The sequence below is a fragment of the Equus caballus genome, chromosome 22, assembly GCF_041296265.1.
Source record: "Equus caballus isolate H_3958 breed thoroughbred chromosome 22, TB-T2T, whole genome shotgun sequence".
NCBI lineage: Eukaryota > Metazoa > Chordata > Mammalia > Perissodactyla > Equidae > Equus > Equus caballus.
Window position 1 is genome coordinate 41993113 of NC_091705.1, and position 25633 is coordinate 42018745.

Below are 25633 nucleotides of genomic sequence, written 5' to 3' on the forward strand. Positions count from 1 at the left end.
TATGTACACATTAATCACCACCTCCTACAAGGTTCGGAGAGTCTTTATTTAATCCCTTTAACTGCACTGATCTATTTTTTGGTACGTGATCTGTGTTCTACCTTCTTTACCAGAGTATAAGTTTCCCTGAGGGAAGAGATCACATCTGCCAAATGCACTTGCTGAGACACTCACTGAGATCAGGGTCTGACATGAGTAAGTGTTCAAATGTTTGTTGATTGAACAAATACATCAATAAATAAATAAATGTGTCTTAACTCTCTTGTTGAATTGTGATTCTTAGAAGGCAGTGGCTATGCCTTTCTCATTTAATATTTGTTGCAATGAACTGAAACATAGCAATATTGGATGTATTTGCTCCGCCAATTATTTTGCTTGTGCTTTTGGCCGGGTCTCTCTTTTAGTGTCCCCATCTCACATTCTTTAAAATACATCCCTCCCTCCTTGGAGGATTTTTGCTGCATTGCAAGAGTTCTGTGAAGGTAAAAACAAAGAATATTTGTAAAGCATTTTGGTTGCCTGGACAATGAAGTGCTTCGGAAATCACAGAGATCACTTTTTGTTGCCAGTATATCGTCCCTGACTTTTCTCGCGCTTATGCAAAACCCAACTGCCTTTATCCTATTATTATTGATGCTTTAATAAGGGATTGTTACTAATTTTATTGGAAAGGAGATTCTGAAGACTTCATTTTTCTCCCTAGTACTCACTCAGGCCCCCAGGAAAAGAAAACAAAAAGTGCCAAATTGTGGCTTTAAGAGTTTATCCTCTCCCTACAATGTCCTTCTCTTCTCTCCCCCTTAATACCACTCTCCAGGCTCAGTAGCCAAAAGAAAGACCATGAGGGGCTGGCCCCGTGGCCGAGTGGTTAAGTTCGCGCGCTCTGCTGCAGGCAGCCCAGTGTTTCGTTGGTTCGAATCCTGGGCGCGGACATGGCACTGCTCATCAGACCACGCTGAGGCAGCGTCCCACATGCCACAACTAGAAGAATCCACAACGAAGAATATACAACTATGTACCAGGGGGTGTTAGGAGAAAAAGGAAATAATAAAATCTTTTAAAAAAGAAAAAGAAAAGAAAAAAAGAAAGATCATGAATCTTACTTCCCCAACCTAATGTACACATCTTGGGAGACAGATTGAAAAATCTTTCTGGAAAAGGTTGACTAAAATTCCAAACCAATACACCGTATTGTTTATGCCACTCATGAAAAATTTTATAAAGCTATTCTGGATAAAGCACAGTTTCAAGTTTTTACGCAGCATATGCTGAGGACCTCAATGATGGTTCTTCTTTAGGATAGAGTGTAATTTTCTCTTTTTCTGGTTCACAATCCTCTAGATCTAAAAGTTGGCCAATCAAAACACCCAAATGTGCTATAGGGAATAAAGCATTCATATTTTCTTATAAACCATACATCCCAAACTTGTTTTGGAAATCATATCTATTGGATACTCAATATGCTGGACCAAAGCAATATTTTGTTGAAAATGTATGTGCTAACCTCTATGACTTAGAATGCTTTGGTATATCTTGCCTCTGTGCTCCAGTCACACTGGCTTTCTTTTATTTCCTTGAACAAGTCGAAGTCCTTCCAGCCTAAGGACCAAATATTTTGAGACTTTTCCTAAGAATTCTTTTTCTTCAACCCTTTATCTGCCTGGCTTAGTTTTAACCAATTCTTCAGATTCTGGCATAAAAGACCCCCCTCACAGAAGCCTATTGTGACATCCTCTCTCTTCTCCAAGATACACGCAAGCACATGTGCAGCCTAGATTAAAACCCTCTGCTATTCTCCCTCACGAATCTACATGCTTTTCTGCTTGATGTTTGACCCCACTGTAGTGTTTTTACCATTCGCGTGAGTGTCTGCCCCAAGGCATTTTCCTCACTAGACCATAATGACAGGAATCATTTCAGTCTTGATCATCACTTAATAGAGTAAGTGCACAGTAGAGACCCAGGAAGTAATTAAGTGAATTCGTTATTGGATTGAGTGAATAAATGAATGGATTTGCCAGCAGGGTCTGGGAAAACCTAGGTAAGGCGAGCCTAGGAAGCAGGTCGAACCTGAAGATGGATAGACTTGGAGTTGTTCAAGAGAGTGTAGTCTGAAAATAAAGATCCAAACTATAGTCAAGAAGAGTAGCCAAGATCATGAGCAAGAGAAGAGTTCCTCATCAAGTATGAAGAACAAAAGGAAGTCAAAGGATGCAGGCCCTAGATGAGTAATGAAGGGGGTAGGAGTCGTTTCAGATGCAGTTTGTGCAATGCGTCAGGGTAGGTGGTTTAAGACTTAACCTGTGAAAAGTTTGAAGGACTTTGAGGTCCTGCTTTTTGAAACCCAGGAGCCACACTTAGAGTTGAAAGGAGAGTTTGAGCCCTCACCAACCTTATTAGCTACGTGAACTTGAGCCAATCATTTCATCTCTCTGAGCCTCAGCGACTTCACCTACAAAATGGGAACATCAATACCAATTTCTACAATGGGATAGTGTAAAAATAAAAGAATATTATGTACGTGAACATACACATGGTTTTCCGAGTTCTTCTACTCAGTTCTTCCAAGAAGCTTCTACTCAGAAATGACCTCTGCCTCTCCTTTGTGTTTTTCTCAAGGCACGTGTTGTTGTATTGCTATTAGATGTGTCTGTCTTATTTATCTTCTACAGTCTAGAAGCTTCTTAGAGGGAGGAAACTTTTCTTACCATTAATTCTGTTGGACTCCTGGTAGCACACAAGTTGGGTGGTAGACAGAAATGGCAGCCATTCGAAGGGTCCTATGCATGAATGAAGACCACAGGATTATCAATCAGCTCCCAGGTTACACATGATCCTTCCACAGGGATCCATTCCTTGGAAGCTATCTGACATCACAAAAGAAATTTATAAATATTGAATGAATGGATGGATGAATGAATGAATTTGCCTAAGTTATGCATAGCAATAAAGAAAAAGAAATTTAACTTTGTCTTCTAGACTTTGAATGCCTCTGCCAACAACTAAATCTCTTCCAGGGAGGGCAGATGGCGGCCTGTACAATGAACAATTTAATCTTTAGAAAATGGAACAACTTTGCCAGCAAACGCCATTTTTCTCCACGAACACATTGTCAATAACATGTGCTCTCAAATATGTGGTGAAATTGATGACTGGGCCCTGATTTATGGAAACAACAACAAATTAAATGATTACCTTTCTCTTTCCTAGCTTGGGGTCCTTTGGACCAGCCATGATTTTTTTTTCTGTGCTCTAATAATAGAGGAGGTCTAATTAAAATGCCTCACTGGCTAGTTGTGTGCGTGGAGTAGAGAAAAGAAAGGAGAGTGTCTAGGGTATCTTAATTTAAAACCAGGAAGGGAAAAGCCACTTATGTGATAATGAAGATTAACTTAGGGAGCCGCTGGCGCTCCCTCCTCACACAAAAGCAGATATTGAGGGAATCCTTCACACAAACACTTTTGTGGCCACTTATTTAGCCCCTTGTAGGACATTTTCTTGGTTGGATAGACTTGCAACTTTGGATTTGGGTGAAAATAGACCAGTGTTAGAGAGGAGTGCTCGGAGAAATGGGACTCTCCAGAAAGTAGCCACATTGTACATTTGGGACTATTCCCACATCACAGCCTGGTTCAGAAGGAGTCCCATCCTAGGATTCCTCCTTCTAGAATGGTGGTCCTGAAGTCGTATTTGGATCAAGAACTTTTTGGAGAATCTGATGAGAGCTACAGATCCTCTCTCCAGAAAAATTAAATATACAAGTGTTTGTTTACAAATGCATACACACACAAACACAGAAATGCAAAATTTTGCTTATGGTGTCATCTCTCGTCTTTGCCATAAACTTGAACGACGTGAGTAACAATTGCTGCTCAAAATTCCAGGGATCACCAACCCTCCTGTGATGCTCATGGAAGGTTAAGAATTGCTTGAAGAGCCCTTGGTTTCCTTAGGCCACAAAAGTTCTTGGTCGTTTCAGGCTGTGGACCTCTTTGGCCATGTAGTGAAGCACATGGAGCCCTTCTCAAAACTAATGCTTTTAAATACATAAAATAGAATACATAGGGCTAGAAAATCATGGAAATATGTTAGTTATCAAATATTAAAGAAACCAGTTTGTGATATAGTAAAAAATGAATTTCTTTATACACATTAAATAGCATGACCAGCACCAAGGCCAATAACCACTATAATTTCAAAGTAACGCGTGTACGTGATATTCAAGATATTTGCAACAACTGTAATGTGACGAAAATATCTGTGACATTTTGGTGAAAACGGTGATAAAAATCACGATGCTGCTACTACTATTGTGATTTGGTGTCTGTTTTCATAAGTGAAGGAAATACTAAATTTCAGTTAGAGTTTCGTGAAATTGAAGATGTCATTTTCTTTCCCATGCAAGTTCATGGATCGCCTGAATGGCACGCATGGACGTCAGGTGAAGGTTTCCTGCCCGGCTTTCCTCATAGTGTGGAAATGACCTTATGTGTGTATAGCCTCTCCTCTCACTTTATCCTCAAGCCTGCCTCACTTTATTTTCTCATAATTATTGATTGAAACATCTAACTAAGAGGGCACTGATGTGAATATGGCATGCATGTGATTGGCTCGGCTTTGAAGCTGTCAGTCAAACATCCTACCACACCAGGGTGCAGAGGCAGCTAAGAGGAGCAGAAGAAAAGCCTGCCTGTTGAACTAGAATGTAAGCTGCAAGAAGGCAAGGATAAAACCATCTGGTTCCAGGTTGGACATCCAGCACCCAGCCCAGCGCCGGCACAGGAGAATCGTAACACATATGGATTCAATTAAGGAGTAAATATCGGCAGTCAGTTAAGAATAAGGTAGAGCTTCCTGGAGTGTTTCATTCAAGGAGCCAACATTTCATGGACGTCTCTGTCTGGAGACCTTTTGAGGAAAAGGGACCCACTGCTAAGTGGAGAAAAGTCACTCCCACGGGTATTCAAAAAGAGCTATTTCCAAAGAAAGCAGAGGATGGGAAATTTTTTCTGTAGAGAGCTGGATAGTAAATGTTCCAGACTTTTCAGGCTGTACAATCTCTGTCACAGCCACTCAGCTCTGCCGTTGTCGCACGAAGGCGGCCAGAAATAATTCATGAACAAATGTGCATGTCCATGTGCCAGTGAAACTTTATCAATGGACACTGAAATTGGAATTTCATATAAGTTTGATGTGTCATGAGGTATTCTTCCTTTGATGCTTTTCAGTCCTTTAAAAATGTAAAACTTATTCTTAGCTCATAGGCCATATGAAAACAAGCAACAGGCGAGACTCGACCGGAGGCTGTGGGATGCTGGATGCGGCTCCGGTTTTACTCTGGATTGTTGGTGGGTTGGTTTGGCCCAGTCTGGGCTGAGCCTCTGTCTGCTCTGGCTTTGTCATCTTCCGTTCGATGGCCCAAGCCCTTTGCCACGCGTAGGGATTTGCACCTGAGGATACTCCACCTAGACATTTACTCTTCCAGGTGTCCCCATGGCTGACCCTTTCTCATCTTCCAGGTCTTCACTCAAATGCCACCTCCTAGAGAGGCCTTCCCAGCCCCTTCTCAAAGTAGCCACTTTGATACTCACCCCAACAGCCACTCACTTTTCCATCACTCTACTGGATCTTCACAGACTTACCTCACCTGCCCTCGTCTCGCATTTGCACGTCTTCTCTCCCTCTGCAGTGCAAACTCCCCGAGGGCAGAGGATCTGTCTGTTGTGTTCCCTGCTGTGTCCCCTTCTTGAAACAGCACCCAGTGTCTGGCACCAAGCAAATGTTTCCCTAATACTTCTTGAATTTGTTAAGTGTTCACTGGTATGGCAAGAGCCGAAAAATATACAAAGTTTTGCTACCTGACCTGGTCCAATGGGCAACAGCCTTTATGATTATCATCATTATCGTCATTATTATTATATAAATTTATAATAATAATTTTGGTAGCAGTTGAATATGTTTTTCAAATACAACCTTATATGGAGCCCTCTATACAAAACAGATGAAATGAAGCTACTGTGCTTGAGATGAGGGTAGGAAGTCCCCAAAAGACTCTGAGGCAGAACCTCTGGTTGCCCCTTCTGGAAATTTCCACAGTCTCTTCCCTCTTAAGAAGCTTTCCGGGAGTCCCTGTGCTGGTCTAATATCTGAGACAACTGCTCCCTAGTTGCTCCAGGTTCCTGGCAAGCTCCTCTTACCCTGCAGGCATGAGCTAAAGAATTAAGGAGTTAACAATTTCTAAGAAATGCCTTTTGAGGCATCCAGAGGGTTTCCTTTCCCAAAAATATTTGCAACTCTACTCAAAATAAAATTCTGAAAGAGAGCTGTGGTGCCAGCATGGCCATCCAATTGCCTTATGGTTTTGTGGAAATCTGGGCCTCAATTTATTTTTTCAAATGGCCTTATTCCCTTCCCAGCTCACCCCACAGGCAGGAGGGGTGACGGAGAGAACCGGCTGGAATACACTTTCCAGAACGTGGAAGAACAGGCTGCCTGCTGGCCAGTGCATCAGTTTCCGGCTTTGAACACTTGTCCTTCCTCCCCGGGCTGTATGAGTCAGCGCAGGCTGCTGTGACCAAAGACCACAGACTGGGCGGCTTACAGAACAGAAATTTATTTTCTCCCAGTTCTGGAGGCTGGAAGTCCAAGATCAGGGAGCAGGTGGGGTTGGTTTCCTCCAAGGCCTCTCCCCTCGGCTGACAGATGGCCACCCTCTTGCTGCCTCTTCACGCGGTCTTTCCTCTGTGTGCACACAACCTGGTGTCCGTGTCCTCATCTCCTCTTCTTATAAGGACGGCAGTCAGATTGGACTGGGGCCCACCCTAAGAGCCTCGTCTTCACCTAACCACCTCTTTAAAGGCTCGATCCCCAAATCCAGTCAGGTCCTGAGGTACTGGGGGGGCTTAGGTCATCAACACATGAATTTGGGGAAGACACAATTCAGTCCATAACACTGGCTTCCATGTTGTCTGTCAGTAAAGCTTTCGTCATTATTACTTTAATATCAGTAGTTGCTTCTCTTTTTTTTCTTTTTTTTTACAGATTGGCACCTGAGCCAACATCTGTTACCAGTCTTCCTCTCCCCGCCCTTTCTTTCTTTCTCCCTAAAGCCCCCCAGTACATAGTTGCATATTCCAGTTGTAGGTCCTTCTGGCTCTGCTATGTGGGACACCGCCTCAGCATGGCTTGATGAGCGGTGCCCGGTCCACACGTAGGATCGGAACCAGTGAAACCCTGGGCCCCGGAAGTGGAGCGCATGAACTTAACCACTCGGCCACGGGGCCGGCCCCGGTGGCTGCGTCTCTTGACCACCGTCCTGCCCCTGCCCCTGGCCTCAGAGGAAGAGGCTTGTGGCTATGGGAACCCTCCCTACAAGCTTTCCTTTAACTTCCTTTACACAAAAGATGAGCGGTCCACCTACTGCCTCACTGATAGCTCTGCTTGGAAAGACTGAAAGTTTTCTAGGAAATTTTATAAGAGAGACATTTAAAATACACATCACTGCTTCTGAACAGCTGATTTCAGGGTGGAAGAAAGCCTTGAATTCCGTCGAGAAAGAAAGCCCGGTTTAGTGTTTTTTCAGTGCACAGCCGGGATCACAGGGTGGTCTGAAGGGCCTCCTGGCAGTGTGGTCTAATGGTAAAGGTGCAGGTGGAGGTGGGCGAGGGGTTCTGGCCCCGGTGCCCATCACTTCACACTCCCGTGAGCCAGGTGGCCCTTTGTAGAACGGCACTGCTGATAGCACCCACCTCTCTGTCCCCTCCAGCCTCACGCAGCACGGGTACCAGGTGAATCCTCATTATCTGATAGTAGCAATTGTTGTTATGACCAAAAAGCAAACAAATAAACAACCCCCAGGACTGGAAGATCTCCTACGACCTTCGTTTGTTTGGAGATATGGTTGCTCACTCTTATTTGAGAAGGAACTAGACCATTTTGGCTGGGACTTGGGAATAAGGGTCGCTGTCTTTTTAAACAGTGGCTCATTGCATTTTTTAAAACATTTGTGTGTGTTGTGAGGGAATTTCATCTACATAAAAAGGCAGATTTTGGAGTGGGGAAGGGAAAGAGCGAGGGAGGGGGAGAGAGAGACAGAGAGAGAAGAAAGCAAGGAATGCTGTAGTGGAATTGTACAAGCTGTATTCTATGGAGTCTCTGCACGAAGGGTTAGTTGATTAAATGGCAGTGATCAATCAATCAATTGTACATTCGAGCAGTAGCTCTCAGTCTTGGCAGCACATTACAATCCCCTGGGGAACTTTTAAAAACCCAGTGCCCAGGCCGTAGCCCGGACCGATTAAGGCAGAATCTCTGGGAGTGGGCCCAGGCATGGGTGTTTTCAGGCTCCCAGGTGACTCCCATGTGGAGTGGGCCCAGCGTGGACAACCTGCCCAGAGGCACCAGGCGCGATCAAATAACTCTGTGACACTTATTAGCTGTGAACTTGGGCAACGTGCTTAAATCTCTGAGCCTCAGTTTCTGTCCTTGTCTGTCTTGAGGACTAAATCAGATATGATTGGTGAAACACTTAGGCTCTGGGTCAAGAACATTCTGGGTTGATAAATAACAAGTGTTTCTTGTTACTATTCTCATTATCACCCAATGCATGCGAAGTCTGGACCTCTGGGTCACCATCCGCAAAATGTTGGGGGCAGGAAGGATCCCTGACTCTACAAAGGAAGAGCCAGGACAAAGGACAAAGAGCAGCTCGTGTTTCTTCCCTGAGTGACCCCCGTGGCCCAGGCCCTGGGCTGGCACTCTGGGGACTTGAACAAGGCAGGTGCCACCCCTGCCCTCGTGCAGGCTAGTGGGAGAGACAAGAAGAAACCAGTATTCACACAAACCAATATATTATTCATGACAAGTGGGGGTGAGAGAGAAGAAATCTAGGATAAGAAAAGGTCTTTCTGAGGACGTACTGTTTAAGCCGGTGGATGAGCGGGGAGTGAGAGTGATCCAGAGTCGTGGGAGGGGCCCTCCGGGCGAGGGGTAGAGCAGATGCAAAGGCTGTGAGGTGGGAAGAAGCTTGACATTTTTGAGGAGGTTTTGTTTAAAACATAAATAAATGAATAAAAGACCATCATGTTTTTGTTAGAGCATCTCACGGGGCCTGGGCTCTCCATAATGTGCTTTGGGAAACAGTAGAAGCGCCCGATGAGACTAGGTTTGAGATGCAGGCAAATCTTGATTTCATTGCAGCTTCACTAGGAAACAGCTGTGTGGGCGGAGGGACCAATTTACCCTCCTGGGCCTCTGGTTCCTCATTTGTAAAGAGGAAACAACTCATATTTTGCCAGTCCTTTGTGAGGATTGGTAATTATTGGTAGCAATCAAGTTGGTAAAGGGTAAGGGTTATTATCATGAAGCAGTATGGCACTTTGGTGACAGGGCAATCTGAGTTCAAATCCCAGGTCTACCGCACCCCAAGCCTGTGATCTTGGTCTCCTTACTTAAGCCTCTGCCCCTCAGTTTCCCGACCTCTAAAAAATGGGTTCATAGAGCTGCTTTGGGGGATTATTATAAGAATTGAAGAAAACAACAGCAGTCGCGTCAGGCGAAGAGTAGGCACGCAATGAATAAAACCTATCTTTAAAATGAAAGGAGACTCTTCTTGGAAAGTGGGAGGGTTTGCCTGAATTGTCTAAACATGTGTTCCACCCATTAACCCACTTTTCCAGTGTAGACACACCACCAACAGTGCCAGCATGGGCTTAGACACAGAATCACAGTGGTAAAAAAAAACTCTGCCCGTTCATTTTTCATACTTGGAGGGCATGCTGTTCTTCCCAAACGCCAACAACTCACATTTAGTCCGCAGTAAAGTCCCCTCGCTGTGTCCACGCAGTGAATCTTGTTTGGTTGTAAGTTAGTTGTAATAAATAACATTTGGCTCGGCACTCCACTTAGAGAAGATGGGTTCCATTGTGAATCATGTCGCTGGCGGTTTGGACTTTAAACTGTCCGGGTTGTTTATGGTGGTGGTTGCCAGCATCTAGACCCCTTTCAAACAATTTAAGTGCCCTTTTGGAGTATATGAATGTGGCTCAATAAAAATGGGTACAGGGAAATTGCTTCCTTTCTCTCGTCTATGGCCACGCACCAAAAGCGACCATATATGAGAACTGTCAAATGTTAAATACATAATTGCCGAACATGAAATTATAATTAACATTGAAATCACCAGGGACGTTTTCCTTTTCCATTGTCAGGATGTTGTCCTGATCTTTGCCATCCTTTTAATTTATCTCTTGAAAGGACGACAACAGCCGGACAGTTTTTTAGTCCTTATCATTTTTCATTATACTGTATAGCTTTACTGAGCAATGTGCCTTTAGAAGATTCTAGTTAGTTCCATTGACAGCAATAAATACTAGCTACAGAAGAGGCTTTGAAGTCAGACAGACCTAAATCCAAATGCTGGCTCTACCACTGTGCTTGCTATCTGACCTTGATTACATTTCTTAAGCAATCCCAGCCTGCTTTCTCATCAATAAATAGGGACAATGAAATATACTGCCAGGTGTTATTGTAAAGCACAGAACTTATAATGAGCACTTAATAAAAATGGTAGATATTATGACTGCTTTCTACTTTCTTCTTCTTAATATCCACATCAAATGTCTTGAAACGCTATTTTATCCTTTTTTTTATAAAAGGGGAAAACTTTTCTTAGCTTCACATCTGAATTGACAACTGATTTCTTTTCAACGTTTGTTTAATGCATGAACTAAAGAGCCTCTCTTCTGCTTGGTTCTTTAAATTTCCAGAAGGAAAGAATAATCAATTTTCCAAGACCCAATAATTACTTATTTCTAACACATAAGCAGAATTTTATGTATTTATTTTTTAATTTATTCTACAGCAATTTTAAGGTATTCTATTGTATGCAATGCAATAAAATCATAAAAGAAAAGAAAATCATTTTAAAAATCTACATTTTATTGAGCAATTATCATGTGCCACGTGCCATCTGTGGAAGGTACTATCATTACCTTGGTTTTGCAGATGTGGAAACTCAGGTTCAGAAGCAGTGGGTCATTTCCCCCAATGTCACACAGCTAGTAAATGACAGAGCCGAACTATTAACAAATATGCCAAAGGAAAATGGAGAGAGAACACGAAGAAAAGTTAATGGGTATAGACTATGGCCTTAAGAAGTTAGACAGTTGCCGAAGTTGGGCCTCCAATTTGCCTCTGAGCTTCCTAGTAGTGAAAGCAAAAATGGAAACATGATCCATCCCAAGTTTGACCTTTTCCATAGGAAAATGTATCCCAGGATTCAAGAGTCAGCAAAGCCTTTCCTAATACGTAATGTCTGGCAGAAGCTTCTTCCATCATTTTTGTTGTATTGACAATAAAGACAATAGGAGTTTCCCATAGTAAAACCAAATATTTAAAATTGAAAGCATTCCTTTCTATAAAAAAATGAAAAGCATTCCCAACTGCAAAAATATGTTTGACTTAACACTGGGCTCCATCTCTTTTTGATAATTATTCACTCCAAGCTTTGTCAAAGCATCCTACTGTGAAGAGATTCATGTTAGAAAGCTAGTGGGGGGGGGGGGGTGGAGAATGCCCCCCTCTCCCTGCCTTATCATTTTTATTTAGATTGACGTACCTTTGATTATAATTAGGGATAACTGCAGCAGTGAAGACTCCATAATCGCATCGTGAGTTGTCAAGAGATTTTCACAGGGCAAGCACTCATGCCAGTTCTTTCATTTCTGTTTCTTAACTACTTGGGTAGCCTGCAGTTGAAGAATGTGCTTTAAGGAAAAGATTTTCTGCTGCCATTGAAATCTTCTAAGCTGACACACAAGTAAGGATACAAATGACACCTAGTGACAGCATTTGCACCAGTCTCAGGGGGCCCCGCGTCTTCGTGCCTGACATTCTTGTTGTTGTTTTTCTCCAAGATGTCACCCTGTTTCTGCCAGTTTCATTCAACAGCCATTTTGCACACAATGGTGAAGAGAGTCTAAACCATTTCAAGGGTTTCCCATTAAGTCGACAAAAAAGGAACTTATTTTTTTAATTATTTCCAATTCATCCACCCTGTTGGATACCGGAAGTTGGTGACATAGGGCGGAAGTCACTTTAGAAGATGTTCGCTCTGGCACTGATAAGAAAAGCCCTACAGCTTTAGAGCCATAGGCAGTTGACTGTCTGGCTTGTGTCAGGAAACCTGTATCATGCATTTGAGACACATGGTTGATGCATCACACATCACGCTTTAAAAGAGGAAATTCAAAAGTTGAGATTTTTCCAGTGTGTTGATTATGACCTACATGCCACCTGTACTCAGATGTTCTGAGGAGAAGACCATTAAGATCAATAATAGTACTGCCTCCTATTCTTCCAGGGGATCAAGCATTCCTTGGACAAGGAATTTGTGGTCTCAGCAGTACAGATTCGGTGTCAGGAATAATTAGTTTAGTGATTAAGAGTCAAGGCTCTAAAATCCAGAAAGTATACATTCTAACTGAATATTGGCATATTCGGTTCCATTTATAGTCATGTCACCTTGGGTAAGTCGCTTTATCTAAACTTCAGCTTTTTTCTCTGTGATATCGGATACTCTGTCGGACTGTTGAGATGATTAATGGAAATAGTGCATCACAGGTGGGTCTAAAATTAACAGTCACTGCCCGGATGTTACCGATGTATAACTTAGACATTTTTTTATTGACTCAACCTTTGTGAGGTTTGATATTAGAATGAAAAGCGTTTCTCACCATTCGGAAACGCAGCCGCTTGGTTCTATCTGGTTTATTTTGTGACCTCCCTTTCCAAGAGAAATTAGTCTCAGTCTCTGTTTTCAATGATGGAAAAACTACACAGAAGAAAGGAGTTAAGAAAAGGCAAAAATACATCGGGTGATATTTTAAAATATCATCCGCCTCCTCACATGAAGCTGTGTCTGGTCTATAAACAGTATTCAATACATTTAAGCAATTGTTTTATTCATTCTAAGGATTAAAATTGGCCACCCAAAGTTTAAGAGTTTCTGCACAATGAGATTTCTCCCAGGAAAAATTAAGCGAAGCACTAACGAGGAAATTCAGTAATGCAGGTAGGCCAATTTGGATTTTCAAATTGTAAAATCAATTGGAAAAAATATTAACTGCACGTTTCTCCCAGGATTACACGGTTAAAAATCACAGGTCTCCATAACCGCTTTGCTTCCTTGTCACACTCTTTTTTCACTAATACATTTTCTATATTTAGTTATTTATATTTCACTTTTTTTTTTTTAAGAAGTTCTAAATCAGGAGTCAGGTGTCCCGACTCCATCACTTAATTGCCAAGGGAACAAATTATTTAAACTCCCTGGGCCTCAATCTCTTTATATTTGGGGCCACTAATATTTATCCAATATATTTCAGAAAAGCATATATATATGCTTTGAAAATGTAAATTACTTCAAAATGGCAGAATAAAGTATTCTTTGAAGTTGAAAGTACCAAACAGATGACAAAACTCCCTGGTGTCCATTTATGTTTTCTTGGACTAATTTTTCTAGTCTCTTCTCTTTTTTCTTTACATGTTCTAATTGTCTCTTTCGCAGAATTAGAGAAGTAGGATTCTGGACAAATCTTTTTTTTTTTTCTTTTGTATTGTCTTAGTATTAAATACCTGAAAATTCTGTTGTTGTTTTTTTTAAAGATTGGCACCTAAGCTAACATCTGTTGCCAATCTTCCTTTTTTTTTCTTCTTTTTCTCCCCAAACCCCTCCTACATAATTGTATATCCTAGTTGTGAGTGCCTCTGGTTGTGCAATGTGGGACGCTGCCTCAGCATGGCCTGATGAGTGATGCCATGTCCGCGCCAGGGATCCAAAGCAGAGAAACCCTGGGCCACTGAAGCAGAGCACGCGAATTTAACCACTCGGCCACAGGGCCAGCCCCGAAAATTCTTTTTTCATGTTGTCTTTAGGCTTCATTCACTCTGCAAATATTTATCAAGTACCTACTATATGCCAGACGTTGGTTTATCTGCTTAGGATACTGTTGTGATCAAAATGCACACAGCCCTCACCTTGTTGGGGTTTACAAGCCAGGGTACGAGGCAGACACTAAACTAAAAATGATCTTCAGGATTATGTTTATAAACTGCAGTGACTCCCATAAAGACGATGCAAAAGGCCAAGATTTTAACAAAAGAATAAAAGTCAAGTCCAAAGGGTAAGAGAAGATTTCTCTGAGGAAGTGACACTTAAGGATGAGAAGGTGCTAGGAAAACAAATAGAAGGAAGAGCATTCTAGGCAGAGGGAACAGCCCCTGCATGGCCTTGAGGCATGTTTCATATACCGTCAGAAGGCCAGTGTTCTTGGAACACATCAGCAAGGGGCAGAGAGACCCACACGACGTCAGAGAGGTGGCAAGGCCAGATCAGGCAGAATGTTTTAGAAAAACGGGATTTTTTTCTAAGTGCAGTAGAGGTTACTGGAGGATTCTAAGCTGGGAGGAAATGGGGATTGACCGTCTCAATCCAGCTTGACTTTTCATAAGGTCACCTTGTTGACCATATGGAAAATGATTGGCAGGACACGAAGTACAATAAAGGAGCCCAGTGAGAGGGGACTACAGTCAGCCAGGGAAGATGTGCCTGGGCCTGAACTGGGGCATTAGGAGTGGAGATGGAAAGAGAGTTTGGCCAGGAATTTTATGACTCGTAATAGAGCAGTTTGAGCTTCCATTTCCTACGGATAGAAACGTAGGCGAGGAAACAGGCTGGGGGCGGTGGGGGGGATTTGGGGATTCAAGTGCCCCACTTTCAAAAACTTACCTTTGACGTACTTGCAAGGTAGTCACATAGAGATGTCAAGAAGCCAGTTGGATGTAGAGATCTGGAACTCACAGTCACCAGCATACAGATGACATTTAATGTTACAGAACTGGATCCTGACGCCTAGGAAGGGCTGGTGTAGAGCAGGGGTCCTCGCCCTTTGCAGATCCGGTGTGGACGTTTCCACACAAACATTTTATAGTTTCCCCTTTGCTATTCTGAAATAAAATTTATAGACCAAATAAGCAGCCTACACACATAATTTCAAAAAGAAATTATCTAAGGCCATGACTGTACGATAGGAAAGAGAAGGAAAGCCTTTGGGCACAAAAATTCAGTAGAATAGGACTTCTGAAACTCAAATGTGCATAGGAATTACCTGGCCATCCTGTTAACACCCAGCTTCTCAATCAGCAGGCTGGGATGGACGTGGCATTTTGCATTTCCAACAATCTCCCAGGTGACTCCAGTCCTGCCGTTTGTGGACCACACTCAGGTAGCGAGGTCCTCGAAGGCATAATGAGGTGGTCCGACGTGTGCCCCATTGTGTAGACTCACCTTGAACACGTCAGTAATAAATGAAGATCAGCACAGGGGTGTTGAATGGACATCTCAAACACCATGAGCAGCGGTGCCAAAGATGAGTTGATTTTCTAAAATGGCAAATAACTCCCATTAAAATTCCAGATAAACAAAGTACAGTTTCTCCTTGTTGGCAAGATAGCTTTATTTCTGGAAAATGCAGTCTGTATGAAACTGTGCATAAAAGACTTTGTGTTTATACGTAAAATGGCAGTTAGGTTCTAGGCTCAAATAATTATAAAAATGTTTTCCACTACATCAGCGGTTCTGAACCGGCGATCATTTTGCCCCACCACCCTACGATGGGACATTTGGCAATATCTAGAGACGTTTTTGGCTGTCACAATTCAAGAGTAAGGGGTCGCTACTGGCATCAGTGGGTGGAGGCTAGGGATGCTGCTAAAAATCCTACAATGCACAGGACAGCCCCTACAACAAGGAATTATCTGGCCCAAAATATCAAGAGTGCCAAGGTTGAGAAACCCCAACCTATAGAGAGATTTTCAAAAATGAAGCAGCATTAGGGACAATACCACCTTGTGAGAAACTGTCCAACACATTGCAAGGTGCCTAGCATTCCTGGCCTCTAACCGTGAAACGTTAGTGGTGTCCCCGTCATTGTAGCAATCACCACACACCCCCTGGGGACAACAGAGCAGCTCTGAGAAGAACCGTGCAGACTAGAGAAAGAAGAGGGCAGGCAGGACTGAGCAAGGACAGGGAGAAGAGGAAGAAGCAACCAAAATGATTTGCCAGAGGGATTAAAAATTCTAGCACGGCCAAATTAAAGTATATATAATTCTATGCATCTGTTGGTGGCTCTGTAATTAATACAAAAATAATTACATCTTTTCGCCTGGCTCTCCCTCACAAACTCTACTTAATGAACACCGCCAATGACTTTTTAGATATGTAATTAAAATTTTTATTTATTTCCGTTTTATTTTTATAGTAGTAGCTTAACATATTAGGAAAAAACACCCACGCAGCAGCAAAGCTTGGCCTCAACGACCATTTGAGAGGCAACCTAGAGTATTTGCTTTCTTTTTTTCTGAATCCACTCTACACAATTTGTTCTGAACAGTGAGAAATAACGTCACCAGTTCTCACTCTCCTTACCTTCATTATCTAGTTTTAACTTTCTGCCAGGGTGTCATCTTTAGACCTAGAGAAAAATAAGGTTTTTCTTCTTCTTTTAAGATAAGAATAATAATAAAGGGTATATTGTCCCAAAGTGGCCCAAGATTCAGGGTCTCCTCTTTACCATTCTCTTCTACTATAGGAACACTGACCTTCCAGAAGAATCCACCACTTCCATCACTCATGGTGGGATATGAAGAGATCTCTCAGATGGAAATAGCTGCGCAGTCAGGTTTTCATAGCAGACACTTATATCTGGAATTTAACTGAATAACTGTACAGATGCTCTTGAGCAAACGCCTCTAAGTTATCAATAATGATAGTGTTTAACACTTTAAGACATTACCAAACCATCACAGGCAATATAAGAAGCTGTGGTTTAAGAGAACAGAAAATCCTGAATCTGAATACATTTTCTCCCAGATGGCCGCAGGCCAAATGGCTTCCCCTCTCTAGATTTCTATTTCCTAGTCTGGAAAGTGTAGACAATATTACCTCCTGCATTGCAGCTTTGTGAAGCTGACATGAGGTGAGGCAGAGACTTAGCATGGAGAGCAGAGAATAAACACTCAGGAAATGTCAAGTTACCTAAAGCACAAGCAACAAAATGAAAATAAACATGTGGGACTCTATCAAACTAAAAAGCTTCTGCACAGCAAAGGAAACCATCAGCAAAGTGAAAAGACAACCTACGGAATGGGAAGAAATATTTGCAAACCATATATTTGCTAAGGGGTGGATATCCAAAATGTATAATGAACTTATACAACTCAATAGCAAAAAACAAATAACTTAATTCAGAAATGAGCAAAGGACCTGAACAGACATTTCTTCAGAGAAGATATATGAAAAGCCAAGGTGTTCAGCGTCACTAGTCATTAGGGAAATGCAAATCAAAACCACAGTGAGATATTACCTCACGCCTGTTAGAATGGCTATTATCAAAAAGACGAGAAAGAACAAATGCTGGCTTGGATGTGGAGAAAAGGGAACGCTGGTGCACTGTTGGCAGGATTGTCACTTGGTACCACCACTATGGAAAACAGTATGGAGAACCATCCGAAAATTAAAAATAAAACTGCCCTATGATCCAGTAATTCCACTTGTTGGAATATATTCAAAGGAAACAGAAATACTAACTCAAAAAGACATCTGCACCTCTATGTTCGTAGCATTGTTCACAATAGCCAAGACATGGAAACAACCTAAGCATCCATCGATGGACTGGGTAAAGAAGTTGCGATATATATATACAATGGAATATTATTCAGCCACAAAAAATGAGGAACTCCTACCATTTGCAACAACATGGATGGCCCTTGAGGGCATTATGCTAAGTGAAATAAGTCAGACAGAGAAAGACAAATACTGTATGACCTCATTTATACATAGAATCTAAAAAGAAACTTCAAACTCATTGAAAATAAGATGAGACTTGCAGTTACCCGAGGCCAGGGGTTGGGGCACGGGGAACTGGAGGAAGATGGTCAAAAGGTAGACACTTCCAATTATAAGGCAAATAACTGCTAGGCATGCAATGTACAACATGATGACTATAGCTAACACTGCTATATGACACACGGGAGGGTTGTCAACAGAGCTCGCCCTCAGAGTCTTCATCACAAGGAGAGAATTTTTTTTCTCTTTTCTGTTTTTTTTTTCTTTTTTTTTTATCGTATCTGTATGAGAAAACGATGTTAGCTGAACCTATTGTGGTAATTATTTCACAATATACGTAAATCAAACCATCATGCTGTACACCTTACACCTACACAGTGATGTATGTCAATTATTTCTCAATAAAACTGAGGGAAAAAAAGAAAATGTCAAGTTATCACTAAGCAGGATCGTTTCATGCTGAGGCCCAAAAAAGCCAAATAAGCTGAGCAAAGAATCACAGAAAGTCACTAATGAAGTCAGGCCTGAGATCTTAGGAACTGAACAACTTCCTTTGTTTTTGCACAAGAGTCTGTCATGAAGGAGTTTTCCAGAAAACAACACTCGAATATATTTGTGTGTTTTGTACGAAAGAAAAGAGTCCATGAAAAATCTGGGAAGCACTGGGTTAAAGAAAGATATGTCTCGTTTGGTTGGGTGGGGTTTTAAGTTCAGGACTTCTCACGGTCTTGAGTTTGCTAATGTGAATGGCAAATTTCCAAGAAGGGGACTACAATACAATAAAATTATTATTTTCTTTCTCCTTGCTCCCCTTCCCAGAACAAACTTTGTCCTGAGAGAAACCCAGCCAGAGAAGTCTGGGTGTTGATCAAATCTGGAGCAGGTTCAAGGAGGTGATAAATGAAACGAGGTTCTCTAAAACCGGTATCACTTAATACCACGGGCAGGGAGGAGAAAATGAGGGCCTCAAGGAGACCGGCTGTGCCACGGCACCCTCACCCAGGACTTCATCCTGTCTCATAATGTTCACTCTTTAGGGAAGAAAGGCTTTGTCATTCTTTTCTCTTCCCGTCTTTCATTCTCTCCCTCCTCCTCCCCCTTCTCCTTACACCTTGCAATTTCTGACCTCTACTTTCTTTCTCTTTCTTTGACCCATCTGTCTTCTTCCAACCACAAGACTATCATCCTTCGAGTTTCTAGACCTGCCAAGGGGTTCCAACAAAGTCAGAGGAATGGCTACTAAGGACCCTCTGTCTCTGAAATGCAAACCTAATGTCCAAGGGAAATAGCTCCCTCCACTGATGGGACCATCTGTAATCCAGACAGGGTGGTGCCTAAAGTGAGCATGGAAGCTTCTGACAGGAAGGCCTAAATTTAAAGCCCTCCCCTGCTTTTTATTGGGTATGTGACCTTGGACAGGTCACTAACCTCTTTGAGACTTTTCCTCTTATGTTTAAAATGAGATTGTGTCCAGGGTTAGCGGTAACGTGTGTAGAGTCCCTGGCATCTGGTGGGTATATGACAACTGGTTGCCAGGATTGCAATCATACTAATCCTTACCAAGGAATCATTTATGATGTCTGCTATGGTTATTTTGCACATAATTTCTGCACACACATAAAATGTCATACAATTTTCAACTTGTTTTCGTTGTTCTACTAGAAACGTGGAAGTTTTCCTTTTCCAAAAGATTAATTATATATAAGTCCAAGGTGTTTTCTCTCACTAAAATGGGCAATACCACTAAATAATAAGATGTAAACAAGGAATGCCACCCAGATTGAGCTCATGGAAATTATATGCATTCCTACAGTAATCCAAATAGCACATATCTGAAAAAAATTCACCGCAAAGCACACTTTTAAGTAGCACTTCCTCATCACAAAAATGTTCCTATCTTTTGACTCAAGAATTCCACATTTCGGAATTTAAGCCTATGAAAATTTCCAAGCATGCTGAAAGCCTTTACGCATAAAGATGTTCATCACAGTGTTATATGTTATCGAATAATATTGGAAGCAAATTAAATGTCCAACATCACCAGAATGGTTTAGGAAACTCTGATAATGTAGGTGATAGAATTCATATAGCTATTTGCAATGATGTTTCCAAGTGAGAAAAAACAGTGAGGAACATTATTTGGTGGGCACTTGTAATTCTATAAACCTAACAAAAATGCATAGTAAAAGAAAACACTAGAAGGAAATACAGCAGATTGTGAACGGGACCTCTCTCTGGATGGTGGGCCATAGGTTAATTTTTTTTATTTTTCAAAATGCTTTATAGTGGAAAAATCACACATTGTATTTTTTATTTTTAATTGCGGTAAAATACAACATAACATAAAATGTATGATCTTAACCATTTTTTAGTGTACAGTTCAGTGGCATTAAGTACATTCACATTGCTGTGCAACCAGCACCACCATCCATCTCCAGAACTTTTTCACCTTGCAAAACGGAAACGTTATGCTCATTAAACAACAATATCCCACCATCACCACCCCGGCCCGTGGCAGCCACTGTTCTGTTCAATGTTTCTATGGTTTTGGCTACACTAGGTGCCTCATATAAGTGACAGCATACACTATTTGTCATTTTATGACTGGCTTATTTTCACTTAGCGTGATATCCTCAAGGTTCACCCATGTTGTAGAATGTGCCAGAATTTCCTTCCTTTTTAAGGCTTAGTAATATTGCATTTTACGTATAAACCACGTTTTCTTTATCCGTTCATCTGTTGGTGGCCATTTGGGTTGCTTCCACCTTTTGGCTATTGTGAATAATGCTGCTATGAACATGAGCATACAAATATCTCTTATGCACATTATATTTTAAAGTTTTTTTTCCCAAACTGGCTCTCCCTTTCTATGTCCCATCAACTGGTTATTTCATACTTTAGCCAGATTTAACTATGACTCTACCCAAAACATTAACATCAAACGAAACATCATAGGTGGGCAATTTGACTACGTGGGGGAAATAACCACCTGAGCTATTCCTCAGAAAATAATGGATCTTTTTCTGTTGTTCTGATTCCCATTACAGGACAAATGCCTTAGTTTCAACTTTCCAGCCTGGATCCCCCTCACACTGAGTCCTTCTTCGTGGCACCACCGGCTTCTGACATTGAACTCCTCCTGACACCCTGCTCTGAGAAGACTGCCAAAAAAAAAAACCACCCCCGCCATTTCTCTTCATCCTCACTAACAATTTGGTAATGAAGTATTGATTTCCACTTCTCTGGTTACGGACGATATTAGATTTTCATTGATAAACTGCAATGGGGCTGTCTTGTCTCCACGGTCCCCTTTTCACTGTCACGAGAAAACAAAGTGCCACTGAAGAAAAATAACGACCGAGAACATTGATGTACTTATTTTGTCAGTTTGTAACACTTGACAGGAAAGGGTGGGGAAAGTGTAAGTCTTCCTAGTTTAATGTCCACGTGGGCTGCACTATATGTAGAAGCTTGGGAGCATACTTTTCATGGTAATGTCCATTTCCTATTTATAACCCCTCTGGGAACGTTTGTCTAAAGGAAATGTTTCTGTTCAGTGCAACAATTACAGTTGCACCTGGATTGCCCAGTCCTGCCCCTGCACTGGGGAGCCATTAGTCACCACAAAGTGGAAGAATTATTAAGTTAAACCATAGTTTGAGCCAAGAAAACCTCTGAACAATGTTCATCTTCTGTGAAAGTTGTTCAAATAGTTAGGCTTAACCATGTCGCTGCCAAAGACTTTTTCCCATGCAGTGGTAGGCATCTCTACTATCATCATTATCTTAATTGGTTAAAAATAATAATTTTAAGCATGCATCACTGTCATAGGAGACCCGCATATCGGGAGAATTGGGGAAATTGGTGAATCCGAGAGAAAGCAAGAAGATGAGATCACCGCAGCGTGGAAAGTTCAGCAGCAGCCTTTCCTGGTAATCTCTTTGTGCGGGACCCGCTGTTGACGAGCTCTAACACGCTGCTCAGCTTCCGAAGCAACAGAAAGCATGAAACAGGGTGTCCATTTTAAATGTGTTCCTGCAACTTTTTTCATTAAAACTTTGAGGGCCCAATTTTAATTTGTGGAATATTCCCGTTAATAATGAGATCTAATTAAGACATCCATTAAAAGCCCGTTAAAGTTAATTTAACGTAAAAATTCCAATAGAACTGTATTAGATTTTCTCCATTAAATTAACGTTATGGATTTTTAACGGATGTCTTAATTATACGTTATTATTAACGGGAATACTGTATTACACAGATTAAAATCAGGTCCTAAGTCAACTTGGAAAAGCTCAGAGCATGTTTTAATATTAAAAGTCTTGCATACCTAGCGCACAGTTTGGAAATTGCAGGGGCAGATCTGTTTACTCTAGATGAGCATTTTCTATACAACCGAAAGCAACCTATAATAGATAAATCCATCATTGCATTTAAACAATGAATTTCTTTATTCTCAAAGGACAAATAAGTCTGGATTGTGTCGTAAACTGCTACTCAGCTATCGGTGAAAAATTTAAACTATTCTAGGCACAACACTAGGAACTAGATGATTCTGAAACAAACCAACTATTTTCTGTTGTTGCTTTAATTACCAAGGTTATCACAAAAAAAAATCTCAACACTAACAAAATGAAACCAGATATATCCAAATATATCCTTTTTACCATTTCTCGTAGAGGCTGCCTGTTGGAATTGTTTTGGAAATTTTGACATGATCCCTAAATTCAACATTGGGATTAAAAAAAAAAAAAAACTTCTTATTTACCTCCTAGGGAAAGTGTTGCCCTTATGCCACATATAATAGCAAATTGCTTTTTTTATGGCTTGCATAACCTAGATGGGAAAAAATATGGCGCTTCGGGGAAGGAGGGAAAAAGTAAATGAAGTTCCAGGAATGTCATTCTGAAGTAATGAGGCATGGACAGAAAATATACCCCTCACATCATCGGATTGAGATGGCAGTCGAAATAGCTTCATTGAAGTGTCAGCACTCATCCATCAATCAATCAGCCACAAGGAAAAATAGCAACCGTACAACGGGGCGGCTTTTATGGGATTTACTCATGGGCATAGGGAATAGCGGCTCAAATGTAGTTCTGACATGAAAAGCAAGGTGCTGATATTATTTTTTATGATGGGAGGATCATAAAGTGAATTGAGAACAGCGAGGTCTGTCTTTGCTTAACCTATTCAACCAGAAATGAATGGAGCTCGACTGGAAAGGGACCATCTTCCGATGGGTTAAGATTGAAGAGTGGACTCTACCGAGCACTGTCCTTCGACATTGCAGTTCTATTAAAAGAAAATCAATGCATTGGCGTTGGGGTTCTTGAAGCTGTTAAAAATTGCCTGCTCCAACCCAGGGTTATTAGATAAAGTTACATAATTCAGATTCTGCCACAACCGTCCAAAAGCAGATTCTTGAGCTCTTCCTTCAACTGGGGGGAGACGACACAATTCTCAACTCCGTGGAAATTGTTTCCCTTCTAAGAAAGAAAAAATAAATCCTCTGCTTCAATATATAATCTATATGGTTTTGTTAGCGCAATTTCTTTGCAGGGGTGGAGTGGGAGACAAGAGACAAAAATATTGATAAATTTGGTAAGACTCATGAATTGTCGCTTGGTAACCGTAAATGTCACTGCTGAGGGACAGCTGCCAATGTTCTCCTTAGGAAACAAGATCTGGGCTCGCATTGTGAGATACACACAGCTCTCAGTGTATTCCTAGAGAACAGGCCTGTCTTCATTTGGTAAGCCCTGTGAGGCTTCTAGAAACTTCTTTCTGGATGGAAAAACTAACATGAACTCAGGAAAATGTTTTTACCTGCTTTCATACCATTCTTTTCCTCTCTCTGAATAAACGTAGTTCTGATAAACTGGAACTTTAGATGTGGAAAGGAAGATGACATGCAAATAGCATGCAAATTACACTCAAGTATCTCCATTCCGCCACCAGCTCTTAGTATCAGTGAAGATGAGAGATCGCCTTTCCCTCTCTATCCCTCTTTCTAGCTAAGGCCACCAACCAGCTGCAAATTGAAATGTCCATTGAAAAGACTGTACATAAATATTTAAGTGCTATGTATTTGGCCCCATTTTGTAGTTCAGCAAATTCACCAAATATACAGCATGTTGCAAAGCACAGGGGACACAAGGCAGAACAGGAAACACAATTTATTCAACAAATTTATTCCACCAATATTAGTGGGCACCTACTCTGTGCACAACACAGTTCTAGGTGCTGTGGGACACAACAGTGAACAATTCAACAACATCGTGGTCCTCCTGTGGTTTACAGCAGCACCTCAAGGTAGCTGAGACCAGAGACCCAGAGAGGCGCTCACACGGGGTCTAACTCCCCTCGTGTTTTATTCTTGTTTTTCAAAATAATGATATTTCAGAATAGGGAATTCTCCTTCTGAAAAGCATACAGGGAGGAAATAGCTTAAAAATATGTCAAGGCCTAAAAGCAGAATATAATCATAGAATAAATTGCATAGCCTAGACGGTCCCCACAGAATTTTTTTAAGGTCACAAATAGATTTCTTAAAACTCACCCCCAAAATGTGCCTGCTCCATTGTTGGAGTCTTGCATAATTAATGTCACAGGCACAAGCTGCTGAACTGAGTTGAAATGCAGAAAACAAACAAATGAAATGACATATTTGGGAAGCATTTATGTAACTCTGGTTAAGGAGTGAGGAGGTATGTGTGAGAGTGTGCGTGTGTGTGCGTGCGTATTCATATAGATATATGAATCTCACTATTGTTTTCCAGGGTCTATGCAAAGTCCACAAGTAAGAGTCTATGATTTTCTGAAACTTTTCACAGTAAATCCAAAGATTGCAAGGCCTGACGAGGTGCTTGCATTCCATGGCTTTTCCATCTGTCACTTCCCAGGTTATTTGACTGTTATTTGGTATTCAAAGCTTTTTCATCAGGTTTCATTTTTCTAAGCTTGTTAAATGTTTTTGTTAAAAAAAACATTAAAAATGTCATTTTCACTTTATCTTCTATTCTCTGCAACAAGAATAGAAGTGTGTTGATGAATGCTAAAATAATAATAAGGAAATCTATCGCAGGCTTTAAACACACACACACATATATGTAATTCTAAAGAGCAATAAAAGCAGTATCTTTTTTGAACATGCATTAGGCAAAAAAAAAACAAATCACAGCTAAACTTTCGCTTTATTATTTTTCCCCTGTGAGATGTTAAAATGCTAATTTCATTTTCTCCCTTCCTATATGTGGCACTTTCTCAAAATATCCATGAAATACTTTTAGACAAAGATTGAGCAGGAGAAAGAGATACAAATTTCCATCCCCCCAGACAGAGAGACATGTTTCCATTGTAAGGAAGCACTGAACATTTTGAAACTTGTGAATCATCTTTAGAAATTTCTACAGGGGAATTTTACCTCTTCATCCAAAGTAAAAGCCACTTAGCTCCTTTGGTTTCCTGTGACAGATCCAGAGGCACACGCAGATAGACAATTTCCAGGCTCTGGTTCATCTTCCAATAGTTACGAACAATGGGCTAACGGGCGTGGATGTTTCTCCAAAAATTATTCATGCACAAGGCAGCCCAAAGCTTCAGGGAAAACTGGAAATGTTTTATGGATTAGAAAAGGACTGTTTTAAAATGCTAGTACCAGGTGGAACGTTATTTCTGCGACAGAACTCTGTCCATTTCCTTTGGAAAAATATATTCCAAGTA

At 41.2% G+C, this 25633-nt stretch overlaps 1 protein-coding gene across 2 annotated transcripts in view; it reads left to right on the top strand.

Annotated features, from left to right (window-relative positions):
- TSHZ2 (teashirt zinc finger homeobox 2) overlaps positions 1–23440 on the top strand; it is a 439082-nt gene extending 415642 nt beyond the window's left edge. For both annotated transcript variants that reach the window (XM_001488700.7, XM_005604791.4), the window contains exon 3: positions 20956–23440. Coding sequence is in view for 1 of the 2 variants with exons in the window: in XM_005604791.4 (XP_005604848.3) it covers positions 20956–20957 (2 nt within the window). In the remaining variant the exon portion in view is untranslated. The remainder of the gene's footprint in view (positions 1–20955) is intronic.
- The last annotated feature ends 2193 nt before the right edge of the window (positions 23441–25633 follow it).